Consider the following 14,612-nt stretch of genomic DNA (forward strand, 5'->3'; position numbering starts at 1 on the left):
TCATTACGTTGGCCTCACCTATCTATCTGCAATTTGGTTAAATGTCCTAATATAGACTTAAAGGTTAATATGACGGTTAGCTCACTGTTATCCACTATGAAATGCCTGATATAGAAAGCATTAACTAAGATCCTCACACATTTCTCATGCTTTTTGATCGATAGAGTTTTGTCCTGAGAAACTGTAGTATTATATATTGTAACCAATGGACTACATTTCGGGCAAATTTATTACATTTTAGTGCACCACAGTAAAACTCCAACTATTTAACCTCTGACCTCAAATCTGCAACAGGAAATACATTCCATATTTTACAAGTTTAACCCTTATATCTTATCCAACAAAAAAAAATCTCTCAATGTGAAAACAGCCCAGTAAAGGTCAAGGGTTATACCTGTCTGTTACAGGTTAGATATAAGATCAGAGGTTAAAAATTCAATCAGACTGGTAGTACCTTGTCCTCTCTCGATCTGTGCAGTCCCTGCGGAGGCCACAGGTGAGTGCATATTTCCTGTGAGAACACGAGATAAAGAATAGTGCAGTGGATAACCCGTCCTTCATAACATTCAGGTTTGTGCATTAAAAGTAACAGAAGCGCATGCAATACCCCTTAGAACACTCTCCCTGAAAGGGATCTGGTGATGGCAATGTAAGCACTGACACTTCAATAGGCAGTGTCGCTTAGTGTGCCAGGAAAATAAATGGTATAGCCAAAAACATTCTAAGAAGGGGTTGCTGTAACAAGGAAAAAGGTTTGTATGGGGAAGGGAGAAAAAGAGAGGGGAGAGATCAGTAGATCAATGCCAAGGAAATCCATCACTAATAGCAAGGATTAAGGACTCCATGATGATCATCATATATAAAAATCAATATGAAGACTGAAAAGATTAGGTGAGCAAACAAAAGTTTACTAAGTAAACCTGCAGGCAAAAGGAATTTAAAAAGAAAAGCAAGGAAACAAAAAGGACACATAGCAAAATGCCACGTAGTACAAGAGCTAATATCAAGCATAAAAATTTGACTAGAATTTCTGTTGTTCCAGCAAGTTACAAGTCTGGCTATTTTAATTTTGAAAACCAAATTTATTGGCAAACGTGTGCTGAAAAGCAGGCACCATTGAAAATTGTCAAAAATTATCCACAGCAGTTCATCATAAACGTCCCTAGTAAACTTCAAGAAGATAGAAATTATACTCAATATTTTTCTATCTTAAGAGTTATACTGCTGTTCTTTGAATACTGTCCATTGACTCTAAGGAATTTGGTAGGAAATATTCAAAGTACTTAATAAAATAAAAATGGAATAATTAATTTTTTACATGTTAGTATTTACTGTTGAGAAAAGCATGAATGTTAGGGAACTTGGGGAAATAAATAGTGGTGTCTTGAGGAGTGTACATATAACAGAGTGGTGCTGGAAATCTTAAAGCGCATCAAGGTAGATAAATCCCCGGGACCTGATGGGAGTGTATCTCAGGACATTTTGGGAGCCTCGGAAGGAAACTGCAGGTGTCCTAGCAGAGATATTTGAATCATCGATAGTCCCAGGTAAAGTGCCTGAAGATTGGAGGGTGGCAAATGTCATGCCTTTGTTTAAAAAGGGCTGCAGGGAAAAGCCTGGGAACTACAGGCTGATGAGTTGTTAGAAGGTATTCTGAGAGACAGGATCTATAGGCATTTAGAGAGGCAAGGACTGATTAGGGACAGTCAGCATGGCTTTGCGAGTGGAAAATCATGCCTCGCAAATTTGATTGAGTTTTTTGAAGGGGTAACCAAGAAGGTAGATGAGGGCAGAGCAGTTGATTTTGTCTACATGGATTTTAGCAAGGTGTTTGAAAAGGTACTGCATGGTAGGTTGGTGCAAAAGGTTAAATTTCATGGGATCCAGGGTGAGGTAGCCAAATGGATACAAAACTGGCTGGATGATAGAATCAGGTTAAAGTCCAACAGGTTTATTTGGTAGCAAAAGCCACTAGCTTTCGGAACAGGCTGTTCCTTCGTCAGGTGGGTGGGAGTTCGGGAACATTGGTACGGCTACACTTAGAATACTGTGTACAGTTCTGGTCACCCTATTATAGAAAGGATATTAAACTAGAAAGAGTGAAGAAAAAAATTACTGAGATGCTACTGGAGAGACTGGGATTTGTTTCTCAGGAACGTAGGAGGCTGAGGGGTGATCTTACAGAGGTCTATAAAATAATGAGGGGCATAGATCAGCGAGATAGTCAATATCTTTTCCCAATGATGGCGAGTCTAAAACTAGAGGCCATAGGTTTAAGGTGAGAGAGATACAAAAGGGTCCAGAAGGGCAATTTCTTCGCACAGAGGGTGGTGAGTGTCTGGAACAAGCTGTCAGAGGTAGTAGTAGAGGCGGGTACAATTTTGTCTTTTAAAATGCGTTTAGACAGTTACATGGGTAAGATGAGTATTGAGGGATATGGGCCAAATGCGTGAAATTGGGACTAGCTTGGTGGCTAAAAACAAAGGGGCGGCATGGACAAGTTGGGCCAAAGGGCCTGTTTCCATGCTGTAAACTTCTATGACTCTATGTCAGACTTGAAGCTGGTGGAAAATACGGATCATTGGACTAGAAAGAATGCGTGGAATTGAATTTCTCAAGATATGAAAGGCCTAATATGCTAGCAAACAACTGTTTGCAGATGCCCAAATACAAATACTGGTATTTTTCTAAGATACAAAATAATGATTATCCGTGTACTACCCAATTTAAGATCTTCATGTAATAGACAACTACACACCTGAATCACCCAGAATCCAAAGAAAACTTGCAAACTATTCATCGGATATAATTACACCGCACAGGTTTTATCATTGTCTCCACTTTGGTGTAATTATTTATCAGCATTTGCTCATCAGGCTCTACTAATAGTTTAGTACAGTCTTCTAAATTAATACAATCAAATGACCATTAAAATAAAAATGTAAAAATAAATAGTGTCTGTGATAATAGTGTTCCTGAACTTAAAATGGTAAATAAGGAAGGGAAAGGTTACAATGATTCATAGAACACACAAAAGAAGCTGAAAGGTCATTCCACACATCATCACTAGAACTGTCTACAACTCTTAATCATTGTATTACATCTTGGATATCACATATTCTACTTAATCTTGTACCCAAAAAGACAGAAATCCTTTTTGCTGCAATGTATCTACATTGGACTATAATTCAAAACAAGTAAGGTTTTTAGGATACAGTTGAGCAAATTAAAATTTTGCATTAGGGAAGATGGTTGCGGTACTTTAAAGTGCCCTGAGTCCTGAGCTCCGAGTCAGAATCCAGTCCTGGTAAAGAAAGAAAAACATCTTTCTCACTCAGAGGCCTGGTTAAATGGAACATAGGTAGTGTCAGCCCATCAGTGGGGCCAACTGACTCAAGAGCAGCTTCTTCCCTGCTGCCGTCAGACTTTTGCATTAAGTTGATCTTTCTCTACACCCCAGCTATTACTGTGACACTACATTCTGCACTCTCTCGTTTCTTCCTCTATGAACTGTATGCTTTGTCTGTATAGCGCGCAAGAAACAATACTTTTCACTGTATGCTAATACACGTGACAATAATAAATCAAATCAAATCACATCTAATGTTAGAGATTTATTTGTGTTTTAGGAATGACTCTTTAGTTGTTTTTCAGTAGATCTAACCAACTCTACATACCGACAAAAGTCAACAGAAGGCTGGTTAGCTCCAGATTTCTGCCACTTCTGCATGTACGCGCAACTCAAGATTGATGGCCTTCAAACCACTGTCTGACTCAGTGTGAAAGGGAGAGGCAGTAAAGATGAGCACTATTGTGCTTCCATGAATCAGGAACCAAGAACATGTTGGACATACCACATATTCCATTTAATTATAAACATTTTTTGGAGGTAATGTGGGAAAGGGTGTCTAGTGAACTGCAGGGAAAGTGATTTGAAAGTGAATTCCTACAATTTGAACACAAGCCCTCTTATTAATAAAGTAAATTTAAAATTAAATAGCCATGATTGGTCGCTGAAACAAATAAAAGGCACACTGTCACTTCAAAGCACAAGCAGCAAATTAAAAAGATCCAGAGCTCAACAAAACAGATACCTTGCCCTCTATCCATTGGCACTGGTCCCGAGGGAGGAAGACCCATCTGAGGCTGCATGTTTCCTATGGGAAATAAATTTGTGTGTCTGAAGTTAGAATTATTTATTACAATTTAGATACAGAGTCAAGTCCCTTCTACATTTTCCCCTAAAATGTGAGCCAGAACATTCTGCAATGTAGCAACCATCCCATTTTTTCTTGCACATGACGATACTGTGCTTTTAAGAAATGTATCTTAATCACGTTTCTCTGCAGGATGTTTTGAGCAGTCCCTGGATATTTGGTTGGAGCCATTTTGTCTGCAGCCAGTGTCCTCTATCCCAAACTCTGCTGCCTTAATGGGAAGCAAGTCCTATTCCTCTATCACCCCTGTGCTCACTGACATACATTACTTCCCAGTGAAGCAATGTCTTAATTTTAAAGTCCTGATCGTAGTTTTCAAATCACTCCAAACCTCTTCCCCCCTCCCCAATATCTGTGCTTCTCCTAAATTCAGCCCAATGTGCATTCTCAGCTATAGTTGGTCCATCGCTGGTGGCTGTGCTTCCAGTTGCCTGGGCCTCAAGCCCTGCATCTTTCCACCATCAAGACACTACTTAAAATCTTTTTGGCAAAGCTTTTGACCTGATATCTCCTTACATGGCTCAGTGTCATACTTTGTTTCATAACAATCCTGTGAAGCATCTTGGGATATTTCATTTTGTTAAAGATGTTATGTACATAACAGATTATTCTGATTCTTGAGAAATAAATGCAAAATCTGATGAAACCGTGTTGTACATATTTTTTAAAGTATGAAGCATGCAACATTAATCAATTATTAGCATTATAAAACATTAAAGATTAGAGCTTCACTACATGTTAAAGGGGGATGGAAAGCCTAGAGGGAGCATCTTCTTTCAACAAAATGAGTTTCCTGGAGTTAAGATGGTTACAAGTCATCTACCAGGCCGTGTCCAACTTTCCTCAATACAAATGCAGTGGGTCTTCTCCCCAATCTGGCAATAACAAGGCACAATATAACAGGCAGAACAGAGCAGCATAACAAAGTAAAATGTTGTGATTTTTTTTTCCTGATAATAAGAAACCCAATATAGGTTTTGATTCAGGCACATAGAGACATGAGGCATACCGGCCCCCAGAAAGGTGTATCTAGAGTCCAGTGGGGAAGAGCAGGTGGCAGGAAGTATGTGGCCTGAGCTCCCTATCTGTGTTATTAGCAAAGGGGTTATAAGGGGCTGTGAATAATGTCTTGAGGGAGAGGGCACTAACCCCACCCTAGGTGTAGGCTAGTTTCAAAGATGCCTCATAGAACACTGATAACATCATGAACTCTACCCATGATTCTACACACTTTAAGGGGATTAGTATTGCATACCACTGACAAATGAACGAAGTGCTTTGAATAGAAAAATCTTGCCATAGATTTTGCACCCTTTCAAGGTTGCTAATACACAAATCAATGAGAAACAGCTGAAAATAAGCCTATTTTCCCATGTAGAGCTTTTCACAACCACTAGCCATCTCAAAACGTTTTACAGTCAATGAAATATTTTTGATGTGTAGTCGCTGTCGTACTGTAGGAAGTGCGGCAACTAATTTGTGATCAGCAAACTGCCACAAAGAACAAAATAATAATGGCCTGGTAATCTGTTTTCATGTGATGTTAATTAGGAAATAAACTTTGACCAAGACAGCAGGGATAACTCTCCTATTCTTCTTTGAAATAGTGCCACAGGGTCGGCCTTTTACATTCCTGAGTAAGCAGGTAGGGCCACAGTTTTAATGTATTATCAGAAACATGCCACCTTCGATAATGCCATGCTCCTTCAATACTACATTGGAGTGTGAACTGTTCAAGGCCTGGAGTGGGACTTGAGCCTAGAACCGTGTGATTCAGAGATGAACGTGCTGCCAACTAAGCCATAGCTGACACTTCATTTATCAATTTATTCAATTAACTTGTAATTAAATTAATGTAACAAATCAATCTGTTATAATACTAGGTTTCTACTCGTTAGTTAGTCGTATGAGTGAGTTCTACATTGTTTGAGTACCATCTAGTGACGTTGACAAAGTATTGCAACTGTACACTGAACCCAGGTTCAGAATAAAATGTTCAAAAAGTGAATTTGCATTATTGGTTCACGATGAATAAGAAAAAGCTGAAAGCTACATTACATCGGGTACCAGCATATTTTCATGGATCATGGGGCAATGGAGCAAAGGCAAGATTCACTGAGACGTGGCATACAGGCCCCCAAAAAGCAAGGTTTCAGCTGCGATTGGGATGGTGGGGGGAACAGGAGGATTGGGGAGAGGGCGAGTGATCAGAGTAGCCAGGGAATGAGTGTAGAGCCCAAAGGCTGAGCAAATGTGTTTATAAAAGTGTTAACAACTTAGAATTAGCCCCATTGGTAAGAGGATATTTAGGGTAATTAGGAGTTTTCTTTGCCTGGGGGTGGGTGCACTGGAGTATATTGAAAGAAATTTGCCTTGACCTGCTGCTCCAGGTAACTCCACTTTTCTCACAGCAGAAGATAGATCAGCATCCAAAACTTACCTACAATTGTCTGGAACTTGCCAGATTCATGCAAATACTGGTGTGACCCTAACATAAATGCCAAGACTTTGGCATGTGCTTTATGGGCTCAAGAGCTTTTCGCTGCTGAGAGGTGATACTGACAAACCTCAGGGAAATGTGTGTATTTTGAAAATCTAGCTTGAAGTATAAAGCATTTCAATGGTGCTCTGTAAAGTATATTTTACAATTTTTCATACCTCCAGGTCCCACTGGCCCCGGTCCTGGTCCAGGTCCAGGCCCAGGCCCAGGTACTGGTCCTCCTGGTCCTTGTACTGGTCCAGGCCCAGGAACAGACACTGCAGGCTGCATAGGTTGCTGCATCATAGAAGGCGCCCCATTCACATGCATCCCACTCTAATTGAGAGCACAAGAAAAACAAAACAGATGCATTTTTGTTAACTTATACTTTTCTCCAGTTATAGAAAAAGCCACTCAAAAAAGTAACACGTTACTGTACCATTTACAAAACAATTTTTTAAGTACTGTTCTTAACGAGTGCTTCCTTGCACCTTTCCCTTAATTAGAAGTCATCATTCATCTTTGCCTTTGTACTTGTATGTTTTTTTGAGTAGAAACAATTTTTCAGTAATGAATTACTAAACAGGAAAATGTACAAACCCTCTGAAAATGTAATTTTGCAACCTTTGGCTAACTTATCTGTGCCTCTCCACTGGGAGGCGACTGGCTCTACTGTAAAACTGCATCCCCTTTGGCACCGTTCAGACCTTAATCTGATGTATAAGGAGAATGTTGTAAATCTGTTTCCAATTGCCAAACTTCACTATACCACTGGTAAAGCCATTTGATATCATAAGCATAGTCGCAATGGAATCCATCTAATAAATATTCTTTGGGCATATGATCGCTAATTATAAACATCTGCTCGTAGCTCAACTTTATCTTGGAAAACCAAAGAACGGAGTTAGAGAATTTCAAATGACCTTACCATTAGCCTCAATTTGCCTTGGTTACTGAAAACACAACCCGATTACTATTCCAGAAACCTCTAAGATTTGGTTTAGCTGCCATTCCCACTTTAGTTAAATATCTAGCCTATCCCCAACCTTCAAGATTTAATATTAAAAATGTCTTCTGAGAGATTTAACTGTACCTCTTCAAACAAGAAATGCCACCAGGCCCAAAGATGGATACTACTTTAAAATGACAGGAATGTCATACAGACGGTTTATATTCTACAGGCAATGTGAACATCTGGTTTAAGACTCTAAAACTACAAATTTTAATTGGTTCAATTGAATGCTAAATGCAATTGCTGAAGAAATGCTGTAAATAGCAGCAACTTCAGATCAGAAGAAATACTGTTTCTCATTTTTTTAAAGAACTAACCTATTAATTTTTCAGCAAATTTATTTCTGTATCATTATTAGATGAGTACACATGAACCAAACAGGGATACGTGTGACATTTTTCAATATAGATGTTCTGTCTTTCAAAATAAGATTTAATCACACTGAAACACCACTAGCGATTCAATAACAAAAAATATCAGAATGCCTGCAACAAACATTTCTATAAGAGGTCAGGATGCTGAAGGACCAGTGTTCAAGATACACAAGGGCGGCAGGTGAATTCACCTTTAAAACACCTTGCAAATTCAATCGCGGAGCGACCAGAGAAAAGTTGTTTCCCAATATGGAAATAGCAGATTCTGTGGAGAGCTGCTCCCCCAGTCTCAGGCCTTTTCCACACTTGATGCTATTAAGTTCATTTGTGGATGGAACGGTGAAGAGGAAGCAGCTAATGCTGGTTTATGCTAGCGGTGGCTGCGGATTTCCAATCACAAAGTGGAAAAAAAGTGGAAAAAAATTGGAAACAGAGTTGGAAAACTTTACTGAGGTAGTGAATCAGTATTGAGCAAGTATGATCGAGTATATTTTTCTGCTAAGTTCAAGTGCAATGTGCATTTCTGTGGTTAATTCTAGGTTGTCGCAGCTGGATGCCAATTTGACTGATTTCCCAAATCCTTGCAGTCAGCATAGGATATCTGAGGGTTCTGCTGCATGTGTTTTGAGATGGTTGTGCAAGATGGTGGTGCAGAGGCAATGTCACTGGACCAGTAATTGAGAGGTCCAGGCTAATGCTCTGGAGACATGGGATCAAATCCCACCATAGCAGCGGATGGAATTTAAAATTCAATTAATTATTTTGGAACATAAAGCTAATCTCAGTAAGTGACCACGGAACTATCAGTTGTCTTTCAAAAAAAACATCTGGTTCACTAATACTCTTTAGGGAAGGAAATCTGGCCTACAAATGACTCCAGATCCACAGTTAACTCTTAAACCTCCCTATGAAATGCTCTAGCAACCCATTCAGTTCAAAGGCAATAATGGGCAAAGATTCCTGGCCTTTCCAGAAATGCCCACGCCTATTAAACAATAATAAAAAAGAAACACTTGTGTGGTCACTGTTGTAATAAAGGAAATGTAATGAGGTAAATGAGGAATTAATTTAGGGGCGCCTACAAGTAGGAAGCATAATCTAAAAATAGAGCCAGAGCTTTCAGAAGTGAAATTAGGAAACACTTCTACACACAAATGATGGTAGAAGTTTGGAACTCTCTTGCGTGAACAGCAGTTGATGATAGATCAATGTCAATGCTAGATCAATTGTCAAACTTAAATCTGAGATGCAGTAAAGAGGGTAGATTTTAACCCGTCTGGTTAAAATCTTCCAGTTTTTGTGTGTATGCAATGAAAATACACTGACTGTGACCAAACCAGTCTGTGGAAAGTGTGTTTTGGGATGATGGCTTTTTGTGTGTACAAACGTGTAGGTTATCTTGAAAAAAAAACTTCTAATGTTAACTCATGCTTTTGTCTTCTAATGCCAATTTAAATACTGTAGTAAAAAAAAACAAAGTACTAGAAAAGCTCAACTGAGTTCAGTTCTGTAGAAGAGTCATATTGGACTCGAAATGTTGACTCCCAACAGACGCTGCCAAACTTGCTGAGGTTTTCCAACATTTTTTCTTTGTATTTCAGATCTCCAGCATTCACAGTATTTTGCTTTTATTTACATGCTGTGGTGTCGAGGAAAGTAATGCTTTCCTTGTCTGCTAAGGCTTTAAGTATAATGCAGGGTGATAATTATTGGGGATATTGATTAATTCTTCTAATTCTGCTTCTGAGAGTCCAAATACTCCACATGTTAATACAAATACAGAAGGCAGTGTTACTACATGAATGCATCACTTACTAAAGAAAATAGTGAGAATGAAAAAGAAGCCCTGAAAACCAAATTATAGCCCTCTAAAATCAAAAAGTAGTCCTCATGAAAAGCCCTCGGAAAAAGAAATATTTTGGCCCGTGACAGACTCGTTAAATTGAAGTCCAGCTTCTGTTAATTTTAGACCTCTTGGTGGCAAGCGCATCAAAGATTCAAAATGCACTGCATGAAAAAGATCCCCAGTTCAATTCCAGATCCGTGCTAGTTTAGCTGTAGCAACAATAAGGATACTAACTGTAATGGGCCTCAGGAGCGAGGGAGAGGAAAAACAGAAACAAAAACCCTTAAAAGATTTTGGCTCTCAATTGCTGTGCAGCAAATGCTGCTGAAAACTAGGGGAGAGATCAGAGCAAGAACAGCTTTGAATACAGTCATGGTTGACTATCTGCAAAGAATGGTCTTTCAGATATGGTGATACCCTGGCACCCAAAAGTGAAGTTAGAAATTTGGAGATGATTTCATTTGCAATTTTTCAGAACACCCGAAGGAGCTATTAGTACCAACAAGAATCTGCATTATCACAGGATCGCTGGTTTATGGAGAGTGAATAAGTCAAATGCTATTTCTGTCAAATTGACCTTTGTGATCTTTATGAGCATTTGGGGTATTGAATTCCACAATTTAACACCAACACATTACAATCAGAGTACCAACAGGTCAAACATTAAATTCAAGTAATACCTACATCAGTTGTGAACAAAATAATGCCTGGCCTGAGTGTCCGAACTGATGAAACCTACCATAGGCTGTGGCTGGGAGACTGGAGGAGCAGCTTGAACTGGTGGGGCATTCGGGCCTGCTGCAGGTTGGCCAGATGAAATCAGTGGCGTCACATTGGTTGGTCGATGCAACATTTTCTGAAAAGAACAAAGCATTTCAGTACTACATATCATCATCAACTTTTCATTTACTTGTAATAGATTCCCAACATAGTCAGAAATTGATCAACAGAAACTATCGGAGCGGATTGAAGAAATCTTGCATTTAAAAGTGCTCCTACTGCACTATAAAACTGTAATGCTAACTGATTAGCATCAAATCTTCTCAGGCATGCATTCTTGCCATGATGCTAACATCAACATTTGAATATGTGTAATGGTTGAAGTGTTTTCAAAAGCATACACTCACCATCGCAATTTCAGGATCCACAATTCTCATCACCACTTGTGCCTGCAAGAGTGCATATGCCAGTTGTGGGTTCTGTAAGAGCATGTTACGAGCTTCCTGAGGACTGTTCTGAATGCAGAGCTGAAAGAGAGAGTGTTATGCTCAACCTTAGCACATATGAAACACAGAACTATAACAAATCATGTAGATAGTATGGGGCTGCACATATGGAACTATCAATACATGACACCAGAAAGTGATGGGACACAAGTTTATTTCACTTGCACACCACCAATTTCATTTCAATCGCACAGCTATGAAAAGGCAGGTTCCTTCAGGGATATACGGAATAAACAGAAGTTATTGCCCCAAAACAGGAAAACCTAGCAGTTCAAGAGAAATTGTTCACATGTATATGACAGAGCGTCTCACTCTCATTGTAAGTGTCATGTGGTTGCAAAAGTTTCATGGTTTAAGATCCTCTGGATCTCTTCTAGCACAGCTCAAAATGGAGAAGATGTGGTTAATGACCGGCAATCAACAATTATTCCCAAGAATGATCTTTTGTCTTTGATCATGATGGCTTTTCTTGGTATCCTTGTGATATGATTGGAACAAGAGATTCCCATTCAAAACTAAAGATTGCAGACAACAATGTTCCACTCCTGCTCAGCACGACCACAGTTGCAGCATGACTGACAGTTTTGATTTCCACTTCCACTGCAGAAATATTTACACACTTCTAAAATCCATAAACCACAGATCACACTTCATGATTAGCCATTAGCGCGGTAAATGCTGTCCAGACCTTAACTTGCAACAAATCCCATTCTCCTATCACCCGTGTTGGGTGAGCTACATTGTCTTTCAGGCAAGCAATATCTTGGTTTTACCCTCCACAGCTTCAACTCTCCAAAGCCCTGTAATCTCCTCCAGATCCGAACCCTCCAAGATATCTGCACTCAGCTAATTCTCACCTCTTGATCATTCCCGATTTTATTCACTCCACTATTTGTGGCTGCACCATCAGATGCCTATAATCAAAGTTCTGGGATGCTCTCTACACATCTCCGTTTCTCTACCTTGCTTTCCTCTTTTCCAACACTCCGTACAACCTCTTTGATCAAGCTTTTGCTCGTCTGATCTAATTTTATTTTGTGATTGTTTCAATTTTGTTTTGTAATGATACTCTGAAGCACTTTGTGCTGTTTTATTATGTTAAAGGCACTATATAAATCTAAGTTGTTGTTGTAAATTAGTAAAACTTATATATCCTTGGTGGCAGAGAGGAGTACTGGCTGACTGTATGGGCTGACAGCCATTTACCAACATCTTCCAAAATGACACAGCAGAAATCAGCAGCACACTACAGAGGGCACGATGACATATCCATAACTCACCCTATGACTAATGATTTGAATACTGGAGGAAAATATCAACTAAAAAAACAGCAGTTTTTTCCCTGTGAATAGTGATTCTATAAAGTAGCTATTTTTCTTCCCAATACCACTGCGGTCTTTCAAAACTGCACATTTCTCCTGCTGAGAAAATGGATCCGAAACTTGTTGCATACAGTGTAAAAAATATGTCTATATCTAGTCAGAGAGGTCTGTGGAACTATCCTGACTAAACGCCTGATCCTGATTCTTCACACTCTCCCAATTGAAGGAATGGAACAGGAAGGAAGCTAGTTTAAGTTTGCTTAACTATACATTGCCACCAAAATGGACTGATATTTTTAAATTTTGTTCAATCCAACAAAGAAATGGAAAAAAAACCTTCATTTGCTTCATGAGTTCGAACATTTGTTCAGGTGGAAGGCTGGCAACAGCACGACTTATGGACTCTGGAGCATCTTCTGGCGAGACTGGATCCCCATAAGGAGACTCCATGACAGGGCCTGCTGTGCCCAGATCTGCAAAAGAATTATGAATAATGTTATGTAACATTATGAAAGGGCTGTAATTGGATCAGCTCTGGTAGTCTGGTGGTATAGTGTCCACAGATATAATGTACAAGATAATTAAAATTACCAGCTAACATAACAATGTTTATAATTTTATAGCCTTGTACAATAAAATATATTTTTTTAAATAACTAAAGCTATAATGGAAGATGGTTATCTTCATTCTATTTCAAGATGGAGATGGGAAAACAGGATGTCTACAAGAATAATTTAGGATATAGAGACTTCAGCTCCAAATTTAACTTTAGAGTGTCATGATTTTAGAAGCATTTACGATTCGGACAAACTATGATTAATTGTTCATTAGTATTTCATGATGGTTCCCATTTATTCAGTATTTGAATAATATATATTTGAAATATATTTCCAACTGTGAGATTCACATGTAGTGCTCAATTCTGGCAGGAGATCTAAAACTGAATCCACTTGCAACAAGAATAACTATAAAAGTCCACACTGTCAACACTGTAAACTGTTAGTAAACTGTAGGAAGCAATTGCCCAAACACTGCTGGAGGAAAAGGCTTTCAAGAGCAGCACAGACCGGTAAAATTACACTCAACATCTTATTTTGAACAATTACCAAGGGGTACACACAATTGTTTCACCCAAGTTATTTCAACTTCCAAAAGCCTGGCCAAACATTTTTCACCCTTATGCACTGGTCTATCGGGACGGCACTGTCTAACTTTTGAAACAGACCAGGAAATGTGTAGGGAACTGCTATGCTTTTTGCAACTAATTGTGAAAGTTGGGCACAATCGCCTTGACAGAAATATAACAGGGCACATGGTTGGGCTCATGGGAGGATAGATTGGCTCATGGAAACAAAGATAAAAGTCCTGCGAGAAAGTCAGAACTATAAAATCCATAATATATCATCCAAAAAGTGTACATTGCCAGAGATCATTATTAACTACCATTCCTGTTGTCTTCAATGCTGACAGCAAATAATGTTCTATTCTTCTAGATAATTCTTCTGCACCATGTATCCAGCACCTCAGCTTCATTTTCAGGCACCACAACCAGCCAAAAATAAGCATGGGAAACCTCAACCACAAGAATCCCAATACCCTAAGTTGTGTTAGATGTATTAATTACATTGAGCATTAGTGGCAGCAAAGCACCGTGAACTTTGCAGAAAGATTGCTCTATAACCGGAAGTAAATCTGTCAAATTTCCCAGCTTAGTGGAAATCTAAGGGGTCAGGAGAATAATCTAGCATATTCTTACGTAGAATAGTAAAACAAATTGATAAAAGCATTGCATGACTTCCCTGACTTCACAAATGCTACGTGATAGACATAGTTAAAAATTGCACTGCTCTCTTACTCAATGCTGAAATACCAGTAGAAATGCTCAATAAATAAGATTATTTGGCACATTTAGATTTGCCATAGTAGAACGTTTAGACTTTATTTGAAGCATTTGTAACTAATAATTAACCCTTGCATTTGGACAATCCATATGAAAACTTAACCACAATAGGAAATAACAGCAGAAAGTGAACTGTGCACAAGATTCTTTACAAACATAATTGAATTGACTTGTATTCAGTTTGTCAGTTTCTTTTACAACCCAAGTATTTCACATGTGGGTTTTCAAGACCTATT

At 38.9% G+C, this 14,612-nt stretch overlaps 1 protein-coding gene across 6 annotated transcripts in view; it reads right to left on the minus strand.

Moving 5' to 3' along the window:
- Positions 1–14,612, minus strand: part of cstf2 (cleavage stimulation factor, 3' pre-RNA, subunit 2) — a 60,562-nt gene that overhangs the window by 39,868 nt on the left and 6,082 nt on the right. For 3 of the 6 annotated variants that reach the window (XM_078211624.1, XM_078211623.1, XM_078211628.1), the window contains exons 4-9: positions 12,813–12,949; positions 11,056–11,175; positions 10,668–10,784; positions 6,876–7,032; positions 4,095–4,157; positions 455–511 (exon numbers count right to left, since the gene is read on the minus strand). In XM_078211624.1, the coding sequence (XP_078067750.1) occupies positions 455–511; positions 4,095–4,157; positions 6,876–7,032; positions 10,668–10,784; positions 11,056–11,175; positions 12,813–12,949 (651 nt within the window). The remainder of the gene's footprint in view (positions 1–454; positions 512–4,094; positions 4,158–6,875; positions 7,033–10,667; positions 10,785–11,055; positions 11,176–12,812; positions 12,950–14,612) is intronic. The other 3 variants (XM_078211626.1, XM_078211629.1, XM_078211625.1) reach the window with 1 other exon arrangement.

This window comes from Mustelus asterias, chromosome 4 (genome assembly GCF_964213995.1).
Source record: "Mustelus asterias chromosome 4, sMusAst1.hap1.1, whole genome shotgun sequence".
Lineage (NCBI taxonomy): Eukaryota > Metazoa > Chordata > Chondrichthyes > Carcharhiniformes > Triakidae > Mustelus > Mustelus asterias.